General features: G+C 54.5%; 7 protein-coding genes across 7 annotated transcripts; 4 read left to right on the top strand and 3 right to left on the bottom strand.

Annotated features, from left to right (window-relative positions):
* Positions 1-57: 57 nt before the first annotated feature.
* Positions 58-4414, top strand: BDY24DRAFT_440585 (uncharacterized protein; the record flags this gene model as incomplete). The annotated part of the gene is made up of 12 exons (XM_076644534.1): positions 58-136; positions 438-623; positions 720-884; positions 982-1179; positions 1254-1472; positions 1552-2454; positions 2532-2633; positions 2712-3466; positions 3531-3737; positions 3818-3853; positions 3949-4208; positions 4375-4414. Exons 2-12 carry the CDS (start codon positions 449-451, stop codon positions 4412-4414), a joined length of 3060 nt encoding a protein of 1019 aa, XP_076497793.1. The 5' UTR covers positions 58-136; positions 438-448.
* Positions 4159-6426, top strand: BDY24DRAFT_385885 (MINDY family deubiquitinase). Its single transcript, XM_076640030.1, has 8 exons — positions 4159-4340; positions 4415-4645; positions 4729-4843; positions 4922-5266; positions 5337-5437; positions 5508-5627; positions 5694-5848; positions 5922-6426. Exons 2-8 carry the CDS (start codon positions 4559-4561, stop codon positions 6190-6192), a joined length of 1194 nt encoding a protein of 397 aa, XP_076497794.1. The 5' UTR covers positions 4159-4340; positions 4415-4558; the 3' UTR covers positions 6193-6426.
* A 1434-nt stretch (positions 6427-7860) lies between these two features.
* BDY24DRAFT_385892 (transcription initiation factor TFIID subunit 10) lies at positions 7861-9662 on the bottom strand. Its single transcript, XM_076640031.1, has 7 exons — positions 9606-9662; positions 9426-9536; positions 8985-9352; positions 8484-8548; positions 8193-8340; positions 8025-8089; positions 7861-7922 (listed from the first exon to the last, which is right to left on the bottom strand). The coding sequence occupies exons 3-7, from the start codon at positions 9300-9302 to the stop codon at positions 7895-7897; spliced, it is 624 nt and encodes a 207-aa protein (XP_076497795.1). The 5' UTR covers positions 9303-9352; positions 9426-9536; positions 9606-9662; the 3' UTR covers positions 7861-7894.
* On the top strand, positions 9537-10646 carry BDY24DRAFT_385894 (uncharacterized protein). The gene is made up of 3 exons (XM_076640032.1): positions 9537-9606; positions 9709-9872; positions 9944-10646. The coding sequence occupies exons 1-3, from the start codon at positions 9555-9557 to the stop codon at positions 10421-10423; spliced, it is 696 nt and encodes a 231-aa protein (XP_076497796.1). The 5' UTR covers positions 9537-9554; the 3' UTR covers positions 10424-10646.
* A 119-nt stretch (positions 10647-10765) lies between these two features.
* On the bottom strand, positions 10766-13321 carry ATG22 (Atg22p; the record flags this gene model as incomplete). Its single annotated transcript, XM_076643296.1, has 11 exons — positions 10766-10957; positions 11039-11095; positions 11175-11212; positions 11283-11450; positions 11516-11607; positions 11680-11703; positions 11774-11804; positions 11881-12734; positions 12808-12971; positions 13100-13156; positions 13253-13321. The coding sequence occupies 11 exons, from the start codon at positions 13319-13321 to the stop codon at positions 10766-10768; spliced, it is 1746 nt and encodes a 581-aa protein (XP_076497797.1).
* A 115-nt stretch (positions 13322-13436) lies between these two features.
* On the top strand, positions 13437-15034 carry BDY24DRAFT_385896 (uncharacterized protein). The gene is made up of 2 exons (XM_076640033.1): positions 13437-13725; positions 13819-15034. Exons 1-2 carry the CDS (start codon positions 13510-13512, stop codon positions 14884-14886), a joined length of 1284 nt encoding a protein of 427 aa, XP_076497798.1. The 5' UTR covers positions 13437-13509; the 3' UTR covers positions 14887-15034.
* A 1-nt stretch (position 15035) lies between these two features.
* Positions 15036-19664, bottom strand: BDY24DRAFT_350325 (uncharacterized protein). Its single transcript, XM_076637698.1, has 18 exons — positions 19390-19664; positions 18239-19285; positions 18055-18143; positions 17854-17951; positions 17756-17796; positions 17489-17667; positions 17388-17407; positions 17259-17306; positions 17132-17172; positions 16958-17028; positions 16797-16877; positions 16635-16705; positions 16517-16541; positions 16274-16444; positions 15810-16184; positions 15676-15730; positions 15351-15530; positions 15036-15240 (listed from the first exon to the last, which is right to left on the bottom strand). Exons 1-18 carry the CDS (start codon positions 19625-19627, stop codon positions 15224-15226), a joined length of 2847 nt encoding a protein of 948 aa, XP_076497799.1. The 5' UTR covers positions 19628-19664; the 3' UTR covers positions 15036-15223.
* Between the last annotated feature and the right edge of the window lie 674 nt (positions 19665-20338).

The raw sequence follows: 20338 nt of genomic DNA on the forward strand, positions 1-20338 counted from the left end.
TTTCAAACCTCTCTGCTTGGAATCCTCCTTTGACCCCTTCCTCCCCCCCAACACCCACGCCGCTTTTTCACGACAACCACCTTTCTTTCTCAACCAAGTCCAAATTCGCACGAACCAACATCGGACATCGTACTTTGTGAGTAACAACTTTGTATCTCTTTTGAATCGCTGGCGGTCGCGTGAGGCAGGCAAGGAAGGGCAAGGGAGGGGAGGAAGAGAGGAGACTAAGTTCAGTGCTCGCCATCTCCTGGCTTGCTCTAGAAGTGGTGCATGCGTGCTTGCACTCTTCCGATGATCATAACAGTTGCTCTGCCATCCTCCCTCTTCTTCTTGGCCCAGAAGGAGCCATGGATCTTTACTTTTTGCGTCAAGAACGAAACGGTCAAAGCTCACCATCATCCCTCCCTCCCCACCTTCCCTCTCCCTCCTCTTTCCAGTTCACCATCTGATGGATCAATCCACTACCACACCACAAGTCACCACTCCCACTCTTCCCAAGGACATCGCTCTCCCTGAAACGCCAGCTCCTTCTCATTTCCTCAAGCAGGAAGGGCTCGAGCATTCCACGAAGGAAGAGGAGGAAGCGGAGATCGTCTCGACAGGAGAAGAGGAGCAGGTTTTGGGTGAGCAGAATTTGCATCTCTCTTCGGTTGCTCTGCTGGGAAACGTATGTACGAGCAAGGAACGATGCTGACTCTCTCTTGATGCGTTTCTTTTAGAAGAAGAAGAGGAACCGAAGCTCGACCGAGTCGAAGCTCCCCTGGACGAGACCCCTCACGTCGAGCCTTCCCTTCCTTCTCCTGCACCCGCCTTCGAGCCCCTTCAAGAGTCTGAGGCCATCGAGGGAACAGCTACGGGAGTGGTGGACGAAGAGCACGCTACTAGTGAGTTTCTTGGACCTTCCTCTTTTCTTTAGAGCTTTGAGTTCGACGTCTTCGTGCTGATCAGCGCGTCATCCCTCTCCTTTCGCCTTTTCTAAAGCCCAAGGTTCTCTTCCTACGGACAGCAAGCCTCTCGATTCTACTACTACTACTCAAAAAGACCAAGTTTTCAGATCCCAGGACGAGGAAATCGCCGAACCATCACTTGTTGATCAGAAGGTGGAAGAAGACGTCGACGTCTCCCCTTCTCTTGGACCAGCTCTCGATACTCAGGCTCCAGGGGTCCCTGCTTTCCCTCGTCAGTCTACTTCTACGACTATGGCCGCAGATATGGCCATTTACTGATCTTCATCACTCTTCCCTCTTTCATAGCCGGACCCACCGTGGGATCTCCTGTTCGAGAGGCCGCTCTCCTCAGTCCTCTCAGCCCCATTCGAAAGGAGATCGCTCTTCCATCGGAAGAAGTAGAGCCTACACTTGAGTCTCCTGTTCATGAGGAGGTTGTCGCGGCCGTGGAGGAGCCGAAGGAGATCCAGGAGGAGATTCCTGTCGTTGCTCACGAGCTGGAGGAGGAAGAGCAGCTTGTTCCTCGTGAGTACTCTCACTTTCGATGTCGATTCGAAGAGCGATGAACCTGCGCTGACCAAGATTGTACTTCTCTTTGTGTCAGTCGAGGAAGTCACCAAAGTCGAGCCCATCGCCATCGAGGATTCCCCCAAACCCGTCTCATCCGAACCCGAGGAAGTCGTCGCAGCCCCAGAGCTCCCTACACAACCTCAAGAAGAACCTACCATCGATGCTACGGCTTCAGAGGTGGAGGAGGTCGCCGAGACTCAACCAGTCGCTCAGGATCCTCTCGAGACCCTTCCCGCTCTCGACGCGCCGGAGCCAGACGTCGCCATCCTTACGTCGTCGGAGGAGACCCACGAGGAAGTTCAAACCGATCAGGCCGTTGATAAATCAGTCGAAAAGCCTCAGGAGGTCGCTATCGAGGAGCCAGCCGTCGAGGAGGAACCGGTCGTCGACGCGTCGGAGATCGAGCCCATCGTCGCTGCTCAAGCTGAAGTCCCCGCTCCCGCGACCGAGATCGGAGCCGGAGAGGACTTCCTTCGCTCAACTACTCCCAGTCCATCGTCGTCTCGGATCGAACAGACGCCAGGAGTCGAGGAGGTTCCCGTCCTCGACGAAGACGAGATTGTCGAAGAGCCGGAACAGACCAACATTTCCTCCTTCGAATACCCTCTCCCCAGCCCTCCCATCCCCGGACCTCACGTCGTTTTTGCCAGGAAACGCTCAGCCTCTCAAGAGCCTCACATCCCTCTCCCCGAACAACAAATCCTCGGTCACGCCGTCGCTTCGTCCGAACTCGAACGTAAATTTTTCAACTCGGATCAGGCCGCCGTCTTCGCTGGGAGCACGACAGTCGACGAGATCGTCGGAGCCGAGCACGCTGTGACTTCCGGGATCTTCCCTCCCACTCCTGTGAAGGAAGTCGAGGCGAAGAGGCTCGAGGAAGTCGTCGAGACTCCCGTTGTTGAGTCGGTCGAGGAGATGTCGGTCGCTGGAAAACTTGGTGAGCCAGCTCGCATCTCTATGTTTCGTCCTACTACTCTAGATACTGACGATCTTGCGGCCTAATTTTTTTTTTAGCTTCAGGACCCGTCGAGCCTGAATCTGAGGACGAGGCCCAGGACGCGTCGACCGAGAAGAAGCTCGAACTTCCAGAGCCTGATATCGAGAGCGAACTTCCAGGTCGGTTCATTTGTAGCTTAGACGAAAGGATATACACGTATCCTTTTACTGACGGCTTTGCTGTTCCTCCTTTTACAGAGGAAAGGACTCCGGTCCTCGTCACTCCTCCCAAGGCCTCCCCTTCCCCATCCTCGAAGTCCTCCGTCAAGCCAGTCTTCGTCGATCAAGCCCCTACTCTCGTCGGAGGATCGATGCTTGCCGAGCTTTTGGATGAACAAACTCCCGCCGTCGAATACACCGAGGAGGAACTCAAGGAACGAGCCAGCGCCATCCCCGTCGTCGCGTCCGTCGAGGAGGATCCCAAGTCATCCGAGATCGAAAGCAATATCCAACCTACCTCCTCCACCGCCGACTCGTACTTCGATATCTCTGGATCGACTTCCAACGACGAGGAGAAGCCTCTCCCCAAGACCGAGGAGGAGACCCGACAAGAATCCGTCGAGGAGAAGATCGGACAGGGAGCGTTGGGAGCAGCAGGAGCAGCCCTCGCCGGAATGGCTCTCTCTCCATCCAGCAGCGAGGACGTCGATCAGCACCTCGACGAGGACACCATCAGGAAGGAGATCGCTCGAGCCGACGCCGAAGTCAGTGATTCGGAGGCGACGGTCGACGAAACCGCTTGGGAAGGAGGACATGACCTTTCTCGGTCGCCTCCTCAGTTCGCCTCCATGACGGATTCGCCTCCTCGAGACCCTCCATCCCTTACCGTCGTCAACGGACTTCCAGCTCTCCCTATCATCCCTGCAGCTACCTCGAACTGGGTTCCTGAAGGAGTTCTCGATCGGATCGAGAAGCATCATCAAAGCCGTCTCGCCACTGGAGAAGGTCTCGAAGTCAGTTTGTGTCTCTTTCTTTCTCTTCTTCGAACGTATCGTTGACTTCACTGCTTTTGTGTAGACGGCGACGAGCTCGAACTGGGCTGAAGGATCGGGAACGCCAGCTCTCACGACTCCGACTACCGACCTCGCTCCTCCCAACCTCATCCACAACCTCGCTTTCAAGAACCCCAGCCCTGTAGCTACTCCGGGAGAGGTCTTTGCGAGAGGAGATGTTCCATCTGGTACGCTAGTCAGCCCTACCGGTGACAGGAAGCACGGAGACGAGGTGAGCTCATTCGACCTTTCATCGCATCTCTTCCTTTCTTTCTTCCTGTTTCTGACTCACTTCCCCTCTTTGAACTCTAGTTGAACGATCCTCTCGATACTCCTGAGGCTACTTCGGTAAGTCCTAGCTTTAGGCATCAAAAAAATCCTCCCTTCGGCGGTCTCGAGCTGACCTTTCCCTCTCTCCCTCCCTCCCTCCCTCCATCTCCCAGCCGGACTACTTCGGCAGCTCCCTTTCCTTGCCTCGAGAGGTCGACTACGCTCAAGAATCAGCCATCGTCGCAGGAGCTCGTCCTCGAGATCCTTCTATCGTCCTTGGAGAAGTCGAGGTCTCGCCACCCGTCGCGGAACCCAGGCCCTTGGCGACGAAGGAGGAGGTCGAAGTTGGAGGAAGGGAAGGAGAGGTCAACGTCAACGTCCATCAACCAAAGGTCCCTCCTTCTTCTCACATCCCTTCCAACGCCGACCTCTTGTTTCTCATCGATATCTTACTTTCCACCTTCGTCCTTGCTTCTGTTTTGCTCTTCTGATTCATAGATTTCTCTCACGCCCGAAGTCAGCTCGACGGAAGATCAGCCCTCACCCGCATTCATTCAGCATACAGGTGAGCTCGTCTCTTTCTCTCCTTCGCTTCGCAGAGTCAAGACTGAGACGTTCTTCATCTTTGCCTTCCTGTAGATATTTCCGCGGAAAGAACAGAAGGTGAGCTCATCCGAAGGGTCGAACCATCCTCGAGCTGATCATCCTTCCCTCCCCTTTCTCGTCCATCCAGCTCCCCCGCTCGCAGCTCTACTTCCCCAGACTAAAGCAGTTCCGGAAACCATGAACCTTCGTTGGTCACTCAAGGACATCACCTGGCCCGATCCTCGAGTTGGAGGACTGAGGCGAGAGTTGAAGATTGTCTGCCAGGTGAGTCTCGTCGACCTTCGCCGTCCTTCTCGACTTCGTTTATCTTTCGACTGATCATATATTTCCTTCGTTATTTTTCTTAGAGCGAGAACGGCCCATGTTCTCTCATCTCCCTCGTCAACGTCCTAGCCCTTCGAGGCTCGATTTTCCTGGACCCTTCCCGACACCACGTCTCGTACGACTACCTCTCGAGCCTGAGTGCGTGGACGCTGCCCCTCTTTCTCTCGCTCGCCTTCATGTTCTGACGAGCTCTCTACCTCTCGTTCTCCCTCGCAGTCGGCGACTTCCTCATCGAACGGCCACAAGACTCCAAGCTCTCCCTCGCCTCCGCTCTTTCCATCCTTCCCACCACCGTCGAAGGCCTCAATCTCAACCCTTCGTTCCTCTCTCCTTCGGCTTTCCAGCAAGAGGGCGATGGAGGAGAACTCGCTCTCTTCGAACTTTGTGGCGTCCGTCTGACTCACGGATGGGTCGTCGAGAACGAGGAGGATCGGGAGTTGATGGGACGCGTTGGAACCTGGGACGCTGCTCAAGGGGTCCTGGTCGAGGGACAGGTAGCTGAAGCTGAGCTCGAGAAGGAAGGGAGAATCACCGACGAAGGGTTGAAGAAGATTGAGGACGGTGAGTTGGGCTCGCTCAGATTGCTGTCGCTCCGAGCTGAAACTGACTCGAGCTCTGTTTTTCTCTCCAGCCAACCGAGTTCGAACCTTCTTGGACTCGACACGAACTCAGCTCACACCGACAGGCCTGAAGGCGCTTTCCGTCTCGCTCGAGCCCCAAGAGGTTGTTGCTGTGAGTATTCCCCTCCATATTTTGACGAACCTTCTGGACGCTGATCTTGTTCTTCCTTTCCTTTCAACAGCTCTTCCGAAACAGTCATCTCAGCGTTCTATACAAGCGTCCAGCTGCCGAGTCCGAAGATCCAGAGGACCCTCTACTCTTCTCTCTCGTTACCGACGAGTCCTTCGGCTCAGAGCCTGAAGTACGTCTTCCTTTTCGGTCTCCGATTGAAAGACGCGTCGGCTGACTTCTCCCCCTCTCTTGCCAGGTCGTCTGGGAGCCTCTCGCCGACGTTCACACCTCCACTGGTTTCGTAAACTCGGACTTCATCACCTCGTCGACAGCTGGAGGAGACATCGCTGGACTTTCTGCCGAGGAGGTTGGCCGACGCGCCGACATCGAGAACGGAGCGGGTGAACAAGAGTGAGCGTCGTCGTCTTCATTCTTTCTCCCCTCGCTGCTCGAAATCTGACGAGCTCATCCATTTCTTAACCAGCCTCGACCAACAACTCGCCAAGCAACTTCAATCGGAGGAGGACGCTCAAGCAGCGGCGTCGCTCGCTACGTCCGATCGTCGACAACCGTCTTCTTCGTCTCGACGCTCAGGGATCCCTCCCACTCCAGGATCGCCTCCAGCGGGAGCTCGCCAGTCCATCGAACAAGGTCGAGGCCAGTTCGCTGCTTCTGGATCTGGAGGAGCAGAGGAGCTGAAGAGGCTTGGAGAGAAGGAGAAGAAGAAGGACAAGAAGGGATGCTTGGTGATGTGAGGAGGGAAGGGTCGACGAGGAGCGTTCTCGTTTCTATAGCTTTGGTTCTGTGTTCTTGGGTTCGCTTCTCGCAGGATCGTTTCGGGAGGGAAGGCAGACGAAGGAGTGTAGCTTTCTTCTACGCGTTGTGTTCTCGTTTCATTTGGTTTCTTGGTTTCATCTCTCACGCTCTACTTTACGTCTCTTTCTCTCTCTCGAATGCCATTACGATCCATGACGCCTGCTTCGCTACAACGAAATCCCTCCTCCGTATACAAAAAGGTCTCGGCTCTCGTTAACTTAAAGGAGAAGGAGAAAAAGCTACAGTCCCCGTCGAACACTCCGAGGTCTCCTGAGTCCGGACCTCGCACCCATCGCCTCGCGCTTCCTTCCCTTCCCATGCCTGCCATGATTCACAGTCCCCCACCCTCTTGTTCGTTGCCCATCTATAGATCCTTTCCATGTCGTTCCTCTTGGTTGTTGGCTCGTGATTGTTCGTTTCGTTTCGTTGAGAGAGAGGAGAGAGGAGGAAGATGTTGTTCGTTTCGAATCCTTTTTGAGTGGGAAGTTGGATGAGGAAGGAGCTAGTATGGCTCTGGGGAAGGAGGAGGTGATGGAGCTGGCTGGTCGGGAGGGTAGTAGTAGTATGGTTCATAGCTGGGCGAGCATGGCCGACTGTTGGGAGGTGTGCTGATCGAAACGAACAAGGAAGGAAGGCAAAGATCGAACGAAGGAAGTGAGCTCGACTTCTCTTTCTGGACGAGATCTCGAGCGAAAGGAAGGGACTCACTCTTCGTAATCCATGACCAGCCTTTTGAGGAGACAGGATAGATGTAGAATGAGGAGGAGGGAAGAAGAAGGGATCAAGAAAAAGGAAGGAAGGAAGAAGAGATGCCCCAGCAGCAGCTGATTCGAGGAGCAGAAGAGTCGACCCAATCGCCTTCCTTCCCGTCTCCTTCCTTCTTCGCCTCCAAAATCCAACGACCCCTCGGCAGGATCGAAGGGAAGGCAAGGTTCAAGCCACGCGGTCCCCTCTGACGTTCGACGGAACAAGGGAGGATCAGGAAAAGGTTCGACGCGACGAGGTCTCAAACCTCGAGGGGCAAAAAGAGGGCGAAAGGAATGCTCCTGCCGCCGTTTCAAAGTGAGCTGTTCTAGGAGTCCTCCGTATCCAGGAGATCAAAGATCATGATTCTGTTCATCGAAGAAGAGAGGAAAAGAAGGAAAGGAGAAGAAGTCAGGGAAAGGAACGAAGAACGATCTGCTCGAAGCGACTTCGAGAGCTCACCTTCTCCTCCTTCTCTCCCGCCGCGAGTGAATTGATTTCCTCCGCGAAACTCAATTCGAAAGAACCTTTAGGGGCTCGGATAAGATGGGACATCGGCAGGAGGCAGCGGTTGATGTGCCAGACCCTAGCAGCTGAAAGCTGAGAAAGGAGAGACGCGTCGGTCAGGCGACGAGCTTCAGTTTCCAGACCCACCTTCCCCGCGCCCCAGTACCCCGTTGCGAGAGAGATACAGGTAAGATCTAGAAAAAATATGGGGGAAACATAACGCGGAATTTCAGCCATAGAGAGGGGTTTGTCTCAAAAAGAAAGGCCCGAGGACTCACCGATTTTCTGCCTTCTCTTCCGTCCTCTCCTCTCTCGTCTCTCCCTCGGTCATCTCGCTCGAAACGTCGAAAGAAGAAGATCGTGCATCGTTACATCTTATAGAGGTCCAATCTACTGGTAGTACTCAGGCTTCTTCAAGCTGTGAAGAGGAAGAAGCAGTCGATCAACTCCTCGTCTTCGTGTTCGCTGTGCTTTCGTCCTTTTCGACGCGGTTTCCACAAGAAGGAGAACGGAAACTCACTTGACTCCCCTCTCCGCGAGACTAGCGCTCAGATCATCCATCGTCAGGACGGTTCGGTTCTTGTCCTGGTAGGAAGAAACAAGGAAGGTGAAAAAGCGGCACGCGTCAGCAAACGACGACCGACGAAGAGGAAAAGCGGCGCGAGGCGAGTTGATAACATGGATGGACCTTTACTCCAGGGGCAGTGGCCCCTCCAGCAGTAGGTGGACGTCCTCTCGTCGCAGGAGTAGCGTTGGTTCTGATTCGAGCGTAGTGGAACGCGTCCGTTGCGATGTCCGAAACGAACTTCTGGGCGGCGAGGGAGAGGAGACGTTTTCTGATGTAGGAACAAAAGACAGAGAGACGAAGGTGAGTATGTAAGCGGCTAAGGGGTAGAGACGCGTCTCAAGTGGACTGAAGGGAGCGAAGAGACGAGGAGAGTCGAAGGAGGTGGGGAGAGAGAGGGTTGAAGGGACGAACAGGCGAGGATCGGAGGTTTCGAAGCCTGATTTCTGGAGGAAGTAGTCGGTGACCTCTTCAGGTATCTGAGAGAAGGGAGAAAGGAGGATACAGTCAGCTTCTGTGCGGTGGAGAAGGAGGCGACGGGTTGAACGGTGCGTCGGGAGGAGTGAAGCGAGGTCGCGAGGACAGACGACTGGAATCGATTCGAGTCCATGATATGTCACCCCGGTCGATCTGATCTACATCCCACGATGAAGTAAGAGAGAACAGAGGGAGATTGGAGGGCTTGAGGAGGCGACGCAGGGAGGGGAGGAGCTCGTCGAGGTCGAGCTCAGCCCTCCTTCCCTTCCTGTTTCAGTCCCTCCTCACTCGACTTCGAGCTTCCCTACTCGCCGTGACTGTAAAGACAGAGATACCCCTTAGACTCCAGATGGTACACCCTAGCTCGTGCAGCCTCCAAGCCCGACCAGCTCGAGCTTGAGATTCTTCGAAGAGGAGGAAGGAGGGGAGGGAGCTCACCAAAGGCTCGTAGTCGTCCAGCATGAGCATGAACTCTCCCAGCGTCCTGTCCCTCTTCTCAACCTCTCCAGCTCTCTTTGTCTCCATCTGTTCCTGAGCTTGAGCTTGAGCTGCCTGGTAGGCGGCGGATGGCTGCTGTTGTTGAGAAGGACCAGCTGTTGAGCTCGATCCAGTGGCTGTTGGAGTCGAAGGAGCGGATCCAGAGCCTGCTCGTTGCTGTTGTTGAGGCAGTGGACGGTTGTTGGTAGCGGGAGTGGATGAGTTGGAGTTGTTGGTGTTGAAAGAGAAGGTGGAGGGGTTGGATGTAGAGGGATTCATGATGCAGGGAGGGGAAGGGAGGGAGGGAGAAGAGGTGCGTCTCTAAAGAGCTGAAAGGAAGGGATCTCAGTCAGCGAGCGTCGATTTAGAACTGAGAGTCGTATAGAGGATTCTCTGGCGTACTTTTGAGTGGTAGAAACAGTGAATTTGAGGATGGAGGATGGTCGTGAGGAGGAGGAAGTCTCGACCTCGAAATCGACCTTTGACTCTTCGCTCCTTCTTCTCCTGCGACCACTACAACGTCAAGTTTTCATGTCAGAAGTCACTTCAACTTCTGGGAGGGGCTCTAGCTCGGAAACTCACCGTAGGTCCTCGAGCTTGTTCCTTTCCTTCGCAAGGAGAAGCGTTGAGCTCACCCACTTCTCCTCCTCCTCCGCTTTCCTCCAAATCTCATCCTTCTCGCCAGGCAGAATCCCCAACGACGTTTGGATCGAGATTTTTCAAGCATGCGCTCCACCTCCCAGGTCTCCTTCGGCCTACCAGTCGGGGCTGGAGGCATGCCTTGACGATGGGGAGCTTCGAGTGGCGAAGGAGATGCTGGCTTGGACGAGGGTGTCGACGCGCTTTTCGGTGAGCCTTCTACCGTTCAGGACAGTTTTCTCGCTGGTAGGATCTGACCTTCCGAACTCTTCGGTCCGAAGACCCTTGCTAAGAGGATCCTTTACAGCTGCGTCGTGCTCCCCAGCTTCGAATCATGCGAGTCGTTCTCAAAGACCATCGTCGTCGCCTCAGCCGCTCAACAAGACCTCGGATTCTTCGTCAAGGATCTCAACTTTGCCTTCCGAGAGTGCAAACTCTGGGGACCTCCCTCTCCCAAAGTTGGCCTACCCCAACTCCTCTCCCTCCTCCCGAATCTCCGCTCCATCGGACAGTCCCCCTGCTACCCTTTCTCCTCGCCCATCTTCCTCCAATCCCTCCATCTCCTCGCACCGAGACTCACCATAACAGCCCCCTACGGACTCCAACGCACCGCTTCCAATTTCCCATCCTTCATCGCTGCCCTCTCGAGGCTGAGCGCGTCGCTCCAACACCTTCAAATCATCCCCTCCGCCGAACCCTCCTTCTTCCTCGTCAACCTCCTCCCTCGAATTTCTCGCTGTCTTTCGTCTTTCTCCGTTTGATGTGGTCCCTTTACTTTCTATTTCATCTTGTCTTCGCTTCAAAGTCTCTTTACTCTTGTCGATACGCTTCTCCGCCGTTTTTTTCGTTCAGTCGCCTTCCCGTCTCTGATCCATCCCTCTATCTTTCTCTCGTTCGTTGCTCAGCTTTTCGGTTCCCACTTTCGTACTTATTCGCTTCTTTCGTTCCCATTGTCTCTTCGAATCTCGTTAGTCCTATGCACCCCGATCACTATGCACATTCTCGCAAAGAACGCGTCGTCCCTTCTTTCCGGCTCACCGAGACCAAAAACAAGAAGGTCACGTCCCGAAACTCGTCAATCAATCGTCCAGTACTACAAAAAGCTACTCTTCTAAACTCCCCCCACTTCCGCTCCTCGACTCCTCCTCCGAGTAAACCTTTGCTCTCTCCCTTCCTTTGTCGAGATCGACCTTCCAAACCAGCAGAGGGACGGGAAGGACGAGCATGAACAGCAGGAAGACGAAGCCGTACCGGATCTCGCCTGTGAGATCGGCGATGAGTCCGACTGCTGCTGGCTATGAAAGGTTGAGGGGACGAAGACGAAGCGTCAGCGTCGAGTTCGAAGGAGAGAAGGAGGGAAAGGGGAGGCGACGAACCCCGAAGAAGGACGAAGACTTGTCGGTGATGGAGTAGAGACCGAAGAAGCGAGCTTCCTGTGAGTGAGAAGCCAAAACTGAGTCAGTTGAAGGTACGGAAGGAAGATTGAAAGTTAAGGGGAGGCAGAGAACGAACTCGTCCGGGAGGGATGAGAGACGAGAAGACGGTTCGAGCTGGAGGTGAAAACGAGAAGAAGGAAGTCAGATGAAAGCTTGCAAACAATCAAGGAAACGCTAGGCTCACCAAACGACTGGAAAGGGCCAAAGCAAAGACCGAAGAAGAAAGAGACGGTGTACATCTCTCCGGGAGTTTTGAGGCCTCCCACACTCGTGAAAAGTCCGATTATCCCATAGACTGGGAGGAGAGCCATGATGAGGACGAGAGTAATCAGGCAGCGTTTGTTGGACCAGCCTGGACGAAGAGGAAGGAGGTCAGCGGGACGCGAAGACTGGAAGGGGAAGAGGGACGCGACGAACCAAGTTTCCGTTGGAGGATCGGACAGGTAAGCCCACCGAAGACGCCTGAAATCTGAGCGAGAAAGGCGACGATGATTACTTCACTCGATGACCTAAGAAGAAGAGGAACGGAGGAGAAAGGTGTCAGATGGAGAAAGGAAAGCAAGACGAGACGACAGACTCACATTTTGAGCGTAGTTTTGGCGAAGCTGAGAGAGAGAAAAGCATCGAATCAGATGAACTTCAACGTGGAAAGAAATAGTAAATCGCAGCACTCACATGATAGCCGTCGAGGAGAAAGTCGCAGCAGCTGAGCGGAAGAAGAGCCAAAGTCAAGTTTCTCATCGACGCGACGGCTTCGAAAGTCTAACAAGATCGCAACTCACCATCGCTCAAAAACATCCAACTCAACAAAAACCAAAACGTCTCCTTCAGCCTCCCAATCTCCTTCGGCCTCAACGTCGACCCCAAACTCCTCCAACTCTTCCCAACCTCTCCCATCCAACTGATCTTCTCCTTCCCTCCCTCACCTCTCCACCCCTTCAAGCTCCCCAACCATCTCGCCGCCGGTAAAGTAGCCAACGCCCATACCGCTCCACTGAGAGCAACGGCGAGCCGAAGGGAGAGCGACGTTCCGTCCATAGCGACGACGAGGAGGAACGAAGGGATCAGGACGGCGACCCCTCCGCTGTAACCTATCGCGATGGCGAGTAGGGAGATGTGGGAGGTGTAGATGGCGAGGGTTTCCAGGTAGGTATTTTTGAGTTGGAGGAGATGAGAGGTTTGAGAGATGTTGAGGAGGCTGAGATCGTCGAGGAGAGGCGCTCTTTCTTCCGTTCGATTCGACGCGTCGTTGTCGTCGTTGGAGAACTCCACTCCGGGTAACATCACCCCTGGTCTCGAATCTCCTCCTGTAGCACCACCACCTTCCTCCCTAGCACGTTCCGCTTCCTCCTCCCACTCCAACCTCGCAGCTCTGACCTTCTCTCCTCCCTTCCCGAGATCAGGGAGGTACGCGTTCGAGCAGACGAAGGAGCAGCCGAAGCAGGCAATGGCGATGATGCTGAGGAGGGCCAGGACAGGTGCTAAGGATATGAGGGTGAAGGAGATGGCGGAGAGTGCTCCGACGAAAGCAAAGGAGAGGAGGAGGAGTTTTCGATGGGGAGCGTGGTCTGCGGTGGATCCGATTGAAACGACGAGGAGAGCTTGGAGGGCAACGGAGATGGAGTAGGTGTAGAGGCTGAAGGAACGACGGATGTTAGCAGTTGCTGGTACGAGAGAACACAAAGGAAGATCCGGATGGTAGCACTCACGAGAAAGAAGCCGTATCCACCCAGATTCCTGCTATTTTGGCCTTGCAACGAGCGGATCCTTCGACCTCGTCCTCGGCCGAGAGAGGGCAGGGCACCGTTCGTTCTGGTTCGAGGAAACCTGTGGACCGAGAGATTTGTTCTAGGCATATAGGGATGAAGACGGTCTTGATGCGATAGAAGCGAAGAAGAACGTGGAGGCGTGGTCGAGGGTCGAAGAGAAGAGGGAAGAAGGGTCAGTGAGCTCGCAACAAACGGCGACTCGCTGGAAGAGCTGGTGGGGCGAAGAGCTCACCATGGCGCAAGCAGCAAAAGTCTCGGCAGCAAAAGCGAAAGACCACCATGCCCATATCTGTTAAGAAGAAGAAAAGGAGTTCAGAGGTGAGCAGGATGGTCAAGGAAGACGAGAAGGACAAGAGGAGAGGGAAGGAAGGGACCGTGAGCTCACCTGTCGATTGTGCCTTCGCCTGAGAGTGTCCTCGCTCAAGGGACCTTGTTCGGGTTGTAAGAGCAGCATATCCGTCTCTGATGGTGGGTTGAGAATAGTTGGAGCGAGTAATGGAGTCGTTGCTATGGAGAGGGAGGACAGAGACATGACAGTAAGAAGAGGAGAAGCGGCGAGTTGACCTTGAACCACATCTTCCTTTTCCTCCTTCCTCCCTCCTCTCTCTCCTCTCTCGACTCGCTCCTTTCTTCGTTCCCTTCATGGATATCGGCAGGAAGAAACCACTACGATCCTCCTCTTCGCCTGGCAGGCTTCCGTTCGACCTCTACTACATCATCATCGAGCTCAACGCTTCCGATCCCTCCGTACCTTCTCCCACCTTACTTCGAAACGCCGTCCGCGACGATCCTTCTCACGCTCTGGCAGCAGCAACAGACTTTCTCACGAGGGCTGCCTTGGTTTCCCATCTTTGGAACGTGAGTAGACTTTCTCACTCTCTCCTCACTTGCTGAACCTCAGGCTAACCTTCCCTTCCCTTCTCCCTCTCCCCTCCTTCTCCATCTTGCTAGGAGATCGCATCCTTCTTTCTCTACCACCACGTTCATCCACTCTACTCAGGAAAACTCGAGCGGTCCCTGGAGCTTCATCCGTACCTCGCCAAGCAGATTCATCGTATAACGAGCCGGTTCGACCTCTCCTTCCTAGGTCGGATCCTTCTTTCCAACTCCGTCGTCTTCCCAGCCTTGGAACGATTCGACACCCTCTACATCACTACAAAAATCGTCAAACAACGTCTCTCCCTCGGAACACCCTTTCCCAACCTCACGACCCTCTCGATCCTCCTCCAACAAGGAATCTTCACTTCCCGCACCACTCCTCCCTTCCTCCTCCCTCCCTCCCTCGTTTCCCTTTCCATCCACGCCGACTGGGATTGCGATTTTAAATTCCTACTCACCAGAAATCCCCCCTACCTCAAATCCCTGTCTCTCCACATCTTCCTCCCTCGCAGGAAGAAGACACTGGAGCTCCGTCGATTCCTTACCCCCCAAACGGCTCGTCGACTCTCCTTCCTGCAGATCTCGTTCTGGGGCGCCCTCGAGAGCGACCGCCTCAGTCTCAACTCGGTCGTACTCGACTCCAGTCCCAACCTTCGCACCCTCTCAATCCACGGAGTCGATCTCGACCTTCTCCTCGCACAGACGCGCCTTCCCGCCTTGGAATCCATCGAGCTGGCCCACACCCCATCGTCGTCCACGGCGGTCAACTTGGTTTCGTTCGGATGGGACCCTCAAAGTCCCAAGTCCGAGGTTGGGAACGCGTACTCGGATAGCAGCTCAATCCCAGCCGAACTCGTCCGCCTCCTCGACAGGACGCGACTCCCTCTCCTTCGAACCCTCGTCGTCAAGAGTTTGGACTTCTCGTTGAAATCACATCGACACGGAACGTTAGTCGTGCTGCATGGGTTCGAGTTGGAGAAGATCGGGATCAGGATGGTGGACAAGTCCGAGATCGGGTTCGGGGAGGTGAGGGAGGGTTGGACTTGGGGAAAGGTGGACGAGACGAAGAAGGGAGAGAACGTGGAGGAGGACGTCGAAGCCGGAGAGGCTCTGGAAATGATCGGTGGGGCTTCTAGTTAGGATAGTGCCTGCTAGGTTCATATGTTTCGCAGATTTATCTCTGGCTCGTCCACGCTCGTCGACCTTTCGTTCTTCTACTTCTTCTGCCCTTTTACTGGCCAAGTAGACTACTACAAACGATTTCGATACTAGTACATATCAAATCAAGAAAAGAAGAGGACATAGGCTAAGAAACGAAGAACCAAGCGCTACGAGAGAAACAAACCAAAACGAGATGGAATAGAAACAAACCCGACGCGTCGCCAACAACAACCCAATCCAACCGTCGCTCAACCTCCAAAAACGCAAGCCCATGCCTCAACGTATCCCTTCTGATCCTTGAGAGGAGTGAGATGCATCAATCCGAGGGTGACTCTGCGAAAGGAAAGAACGAACGAGAACGGAAGTCGAGAAGGGTCAGGATCCGTTTCGTCGCGTCTCAAAGAGCAGAAAAAACGCGTCAACCTGGTAGTATTGGTACTGACCTGACTCCTTCCTCGGTAACAGCATCGGAAACAGCAGCTGATCTCGCTCCTCGGACCTTGCTCGAGAGTCGGATTCCTCCTCGAAGAGAGTGAGCCGCTTCGGTTTGAACGATCTTCCTGACGTTCTTCTTGAGTTCTGCGGTTTCTCGACGGGTGGGGAGACAGAGTAGGTCGGTGAAGCTATCGAAAAGGAAGAAGGAGGAGTCAGTTTGGAACTCGTGAGAGGAAAGGACAGGAGCTTTCCCGCTTGAAGTTTCTCTCCTGGAGAGACAGTCTGAGTCCACTTCGAGCGCGACAGGAAAGGCGAAGGAACGTGCGAACGTACTCTTGGTGCAAGAGTGGTGAGGCGTACATCTTCTTGGGAGAGGTGATGGAGAATCCTGAACGACGAAACGAAAAGAGCGGAACAGGTCAGCTTGGACGTCTCGTTCGATCGAGAAAGCAGTGGGAGAGACTGACCGAGATAGGCGAGAGGCAAGGCGTTACAAAGATGACCTCCCTCTTCTTCGTTCGGAAGAGGAAGATCTTGGAGTAGACTTCAGTGAACTTCGCCATCTGCTCGTCGAGAGGCAAAGCATGCGTTCCCAACATCCCCTCCGCTCCCGAGATCCTCTGCCCCTCAGCCGAGAAGACTCCAGGAAGAGTCGTCTTCCCTCTGAGCCTCGAGAAAAACTTCGAGATCCCAGCAGGAGAAGTGCTTCCGAATCCTCCGACTCTCTCAGCGGTGTCGTTGTCCTGAACGAGACCGGCAGCGACTGCTCCTCCTGGTCGTTCTCCTGGACCGAGAGACTCTTTGGCTCGAAGATGGGATTGATGACCGATTTGTCGTTCGACCTGCGGAAAAAAAGAAGAAGAAGAAGAAGAAGGAGGAGGTCAGCGACGACGTTTCGATAGGAGAGAGAAGGGATGAACGAGAGACGCACTGCTGAGATGACTTCGGAAGAGAGCTCGAGATCCGAGTTTCCTGACTTGGCCAGTTCGATGGCATGTCGATCTTCGACGGAAGACATGGTGCTGTCGGTGGCAGATGCTCCGACGAGGAAGGAGAGGGATTGTCGCGAAGCGAGAGCTCCACTGATGTTGATCTGACCTCCCTGTAAGAGACGATACCGGAGAATGACGAGTCAGGCACCAGAGAGGAAACCCACAAAAAGGAAGGGACGAACGATGACGTAATCAACTCGCCCGTTGCTGTTTTCATGAAGAGGAAGAAAGGAAAGAAGTGGATCAGCATCGAAAAGTCGTCACAACGCGTCGAGCAAGAGTACGACGAAAGCCACTCACCTCGTCTTGAGAGGGATCATACTGAGGCAGTTCCAGAAAGCTGTTCCGTCGGCCTTGTAGTTGAGAAGAAGCTGGACAGCAAGAAGAGAAGAGACGCGTCGAGAGATCAGCCTTCGTTTCGTTCGTCTCCTCCTTCGACTTGTAATCGAGCGAGAGACTCACCTCGCACGACGGAACACCTGCGTTCAAGGCGTTTCGAAGGTTTTGAACAGACTCGGGGTTAGTCGAAGGTCCTTGAAGGAACTGGTGAAAGGAACGAAGAGGTCGACTCGTCAGCGGGAGCGGAAGCGAAAGAGAGACGCGGGCGAGCGAGAACGACGTACTCGACAGTTCCTCCCGACGAGTTGGTTTCGAGGGTAGCCTGTAAGTCTGATGAACCCGTCCGAGCACATGACTAAGAGGAAGAGAGAGGTCAGCAGTGATAGATCGAAGAGCGGGAGGAGAAAGGTGCCGAAGGTGAAGATGGCGTGGGAAAAGAAAAGCGAGATAAGACGCACCGATGGGATGATCCGGAAGTCGAGGGTTGGTGAGGCAGAAGCTGGAAGGGAGGGGAGCGAAGCGAGATCAGCTCGATGAAGAGATTCGGCGAAGAAGTGGTTGAAGAGAAGAGGAGGCTGAACTCACACGTCTCCCAAGTCTCCTCGTTCTCGCTGAGCGGTGAACATGCCGAGTCTGCAAGTAAGGCTCGTCAGTATCAGTACCATCTCGACAAAGAGAGAGTGGACGAGAAAGGAAACGAAAGAGAAGACGTACCGAACTCTCGCTTGATCCGTCTTTCCACGCCCAAATCAAACCAGACCCAAGTCAGTTCTCTTCCTTCTCTCGTCTACATCGTTCCCACCTCAAACACTCACGATCTTCTTCTTGATGAACGCCGAAAACTCCGTAGCGTACAGCGTATCGAACGCCTGAGTCGCAGCTTTCGAGAACGGCGTCTTGAGTCGATGAGCCTCTCTCAACGCAAGCAAGCTGTCCTCCTTCGATTCGTTGTTGACGTCGATTTCCTTGACGGAGGAGGGAGCGAGGAAGGACTCTGCGATCGAAGAAAAAGAGACGCGGAGACAGGAGAGTGTGCAAAGATCAGAGAAAGAAGGGAAGATGGAAGAGGAGACGCGACGAACCGTGGATGGCGAGACCGAGAGATTTGAACTCGTCCATGATCCTGAAGAGGGATATCACGTCAGCCTACGTTTCTCCGAAGAGAGAGGATGGGACTGACTTCAAGTACGCCTTCGAATCTTGGTAGAACGCAAGAAGCGAGCTCGACTGAGGCTTCCCTTCCCTCGACAACCACTCTCTGAATCGGAAGCGTCCCATCTGGACCATCGCAGCGAAAGAAGAAGAGAATCGGTCAGTCGAGGGTTTCGTCGAAGACAAACGAGAGAACGAAGAGCGCGAGGGGACGAGAGAAAGAACGTACAGGATCGTCGAGCAACTCAGCGAAGACGTCCTTGCTGATGAGTGAAGAGATCGAGTGGTCAAGATCTCTCTGGATGAAGGTGATAGGCACTGTGAAATCAAAAGACCAAGAACGACGCGTCGAAGGTCAGTCACGTCTCTCTTCTCGCTCTCTCCATCTCCAAAAAAAAGCGCGTCCAACTCACAGCTCGTCTTCCCATCCACCCTCGTTCCATCCTTCAAGTTCGGGAGGTTATGAATCGTCCCTTTGAAGAACTCCGGCTCTGCTCGACTGCTCGTGAAACTCATCGCTGCCGCTCCTCCTCCCGTCCCCATCCCATCCTCACTCGCCGTGTAGAAGCTATCGCTCCTGTGCCCAGGGAACCTCGGATCCGCACTCCTCTGACCTCTCATCGCCATCGCTCCAGTCGAAGGAGCTCCGAAGAACGAAGCAGGAAGGGCAGCCTCCTCTCTTTGAATTCGAGCGACGACGCCTTGTTGCTGCCCGAAGTTGGATCCTGAGGAGGCGGTGGGAGTAGGGAGACCTTCGTCGTAAAGCTCTGGGGGAGAAGGATGAGGGGAGGGGAGAGAGCCATATCGATCTCGAGTGGGAGGGAGAGGGAACTGCTGGGATTGGGAGGCAGGGAAGTAGTGATCTCGAGGGTTCATGGCGCGTCCTCCTCGATTGTTTCGGTAGTAGGATTCGGGTTCCTGGTGCTGCTGGTAGTAGGTATCTCCGGTGGATCGTTGAGGAATCGAGTAGTCGTACATCCCTTGAGGCGAAGGAGGGAAGTCGAGGTCTCGATCTCTTTCTCCATCTCGGTCGCCTCGTCCATCCCATCGGGGATGTCCTCCTCTTCCTCCTCGATGCTGCTGCTGCTGCTGACCTCTCCCGTCTCGGTCTTTCCCGTCTCCTCGAGGATCGTACTGCTGCTGCTGTTGCTGGGACCTCGACGGGTAGGCGGAAGGCTGGTAGGCGACCGAGTGTTCTGTCGACTGAGATCGTCGAAGAGTGGGCGTAGGAGGTCTCAACTCGTCGTCGTACGATCTTTGAGGAGGAGGCCCGATCCCGAGTGGTGGAGTAGGGAGTTGTTGGCTCTTGGAGAGAGGAGAGACGGGGTGGGAGGCAGCAGAGGCTCGATGTTTGAGAGGGAGAGGGACGGAGGACGTGTCGCTCGTTCGTCGTGGTGGTCGTTGGCGGTCAAAGGTGATGGTTTGAGGAGTTCGGTCGGTAGAGAGACCTCGAGAGACGACTGTGAGGAGGAAGGGAAAGAAGGGAGAGGTCAGTTTGAGAGAGAAGGAAAAGCAGGCTTATGAGAGGCGGCTCCGAGATATGAGACTTTCGAACCAAACTCACTTTCCATCTCCCCTTCTTCCTCCTCCTCCTCCTCGAAAATCCTCGTCCCTCGAACCTCAGGATCGTAGCTCCCAAACACACTCCTACTATCGCTATCGTACCCCGTATCGGTTCCTTCTCGTCCAACGTATCTCGGCTGAGGAGCTCTCAACTCGCTCCCGTCTCCCTCTCCTCCTCTCCACTCCTCTCCACCTCCCCTCCCTGATCTGACCCTATTCTGAGTCCTCCTGAGTTCCATCTCCTTGACTCCTTCCCTGATCCTCTTCCTCTCCTTCTCCTCCTCCTGCTGAATCCTCTCCTTCAACCCCAACGCTTCCTCCGCTTCGATCAAGCTCTTGGGCATCGGCGGGTGAGACGAAGAGGGAGAACCGCCCGTTTTGTAGCGATCGAAGGAGGAAGAGTCCGAGCGAGAGATGGCAGCTGCTGCAGAGGAGACGGTAGCTTTGGGATCTTGTTCAGAGTTGAAACCGCTCTCGTCGTCCGCGTTGGAGGGAGTGGAAGCCGAGGAGATGGGAGGAAGTCGAGCTGGTTGTTGCGAGTTGGAGAGAGATCGACCGTGCAAGTCGGAAGGAGTGAGGGAGTTGAAGCTTTTCTCGTTGCTGATAATGGCGTTGGTGGTGGAAGGAAGAAGAGCAGGGAGGCCTGGAGGAGTCTTGGGACCTGGCGTGTCGGGAGGGGAGTTCGAAGAGAGGGGAGGGTTGTTGGCAGAGGAAGGTGGGAGGGAAGATTTTTGAGGTGGGCGATCCATCTTTTGAAGCTGATCTGGTTCGAAGAGACAAAAAAAGAGAGGGAGGGGGACGGGAAGGAAGAGATGATGGACGTCAGAAACCCAACTCCCTCTTGGAAACCAAACCGTTCCTTCCCTCAGCCAATTCGGTCCCGCTTCCTTCACCTCCCTCCACCAAAGCACCCTTTCTTTTAGTTTCCATCCTAAAAGGAAGAGAAAGCC

This window comes from Mrakia frigida (assembly GCF_051309035.1).
Source record: "Mrakia frigida strain ATCC 22029 unplaced genomic scaffold BDY24scaffold_11, whole genome shotgun sequence".
In the NCBI taxonomy this organism is placed as follows: domain Eukaryota; kingdom Fungi; phylum Basidiomycota; class Tremellomycetes; order Cystofilobasidiales; family Mrakiaceae; genus Mrakia; species Mrakia frigida.

Coding starts and splice junctions, on each gene's coding strand:
- BDY24DRAFT_350325 (XM_076637698.1), bottom strand. CDS start 19,627: ATGGAACTCAGGAGGACTCAGAATAGGGTCAGATCAGGGAGGGGAGGT. Junction 17,408..17,488: donor CGTTCATCAAGAAGAAGATC/GTGAGTGTTTGA, acceptor GGGCGTGGAAAG/ACGGATCAAGCGAGAGTTCG. Junction 16,185..16,273: donor CTTCCGAAGTCATCTCAGCA/GTGCGTCTCTCG, acceptor TTTTTTCCGCAG/GTCGAACGACAAATCGGTCA.
- BDY24DRAFT_385892 (XM_076640031.1), bottom strand. CDS start 9,302: ATGAATCCCTCTACATCCAACCCCTCCACCTTCTCTTTCAACACCAAC. Junction 8,549..8,984: donor TGGACGACTACGAGCCTTTG/GTGAGCTCCCTC, acceptor CCCTTCTCTCAG/ATACCTGAAGAGGTCACCGA. Junction 8,090..8,192: donor CCACTGCCCCTGGAGTAAAG/GTCCATCCATGT, acceptor TCTTCCTACCAG/GACAAGAACCGAACCGTCCT.
- BDY24DRAFT_385885 (XM_076640030.1), top strand. CDS start 4,559: ATGAACCTTCGTTGGTCACTCAAGGACATCACCTGGCCCGATCCTCGA. Junction 4,844..4,921: donor CGACTACCTCTCGAGCCTGA/GTGCGTGGACGC, acceptor TCTCCCTCGCAG/TCGGCGACTTCCTCATCGAA. Junction 5,267..5,336: donor GTTGAAGAAGATTGAGGACG/GTGAGTTGGGCT, acceptor TTTTCTCTCCAG/CCAACCGAGTTCGAACCTTC.
- BDY24DRAFT_385896 (XM_076640033.1), top strand. CDS start 13,510: ATGGATATCGGCAGGAAGAAACCACTACGATCCTCCTCTTCGCCTGGC. Junction 13,726..13,818: donor TGGTTTCCCATCTTTGGAAC/GTGAGTAGACTT, acceptor CCATCTTGCTAG/GAGATCGCATCCTTCTTTCT.
- BDY24DRAFT_385894 (XM_076640032.1), top strand. CDS start 9,555: ATGTCAGAAGTCACTTCAACTTCTGGGAGGGGCTCTAGCTCGGAAACT. Junction 9,607..9,708: donor CTCTAGCTCGGAAACTCACC/GTAGGTCCTCGA, acceptor CCTTCTCGCCAG/GCAGAATCCCCAACGACGTT. Junction 9,873..9,943: donor GGGTGTCGACGCGCTTTTCG/GTGAGCCTTCTA, acceptor TTCGGTCCGAAG/ACCCTTGCTAAGAGGATCCT.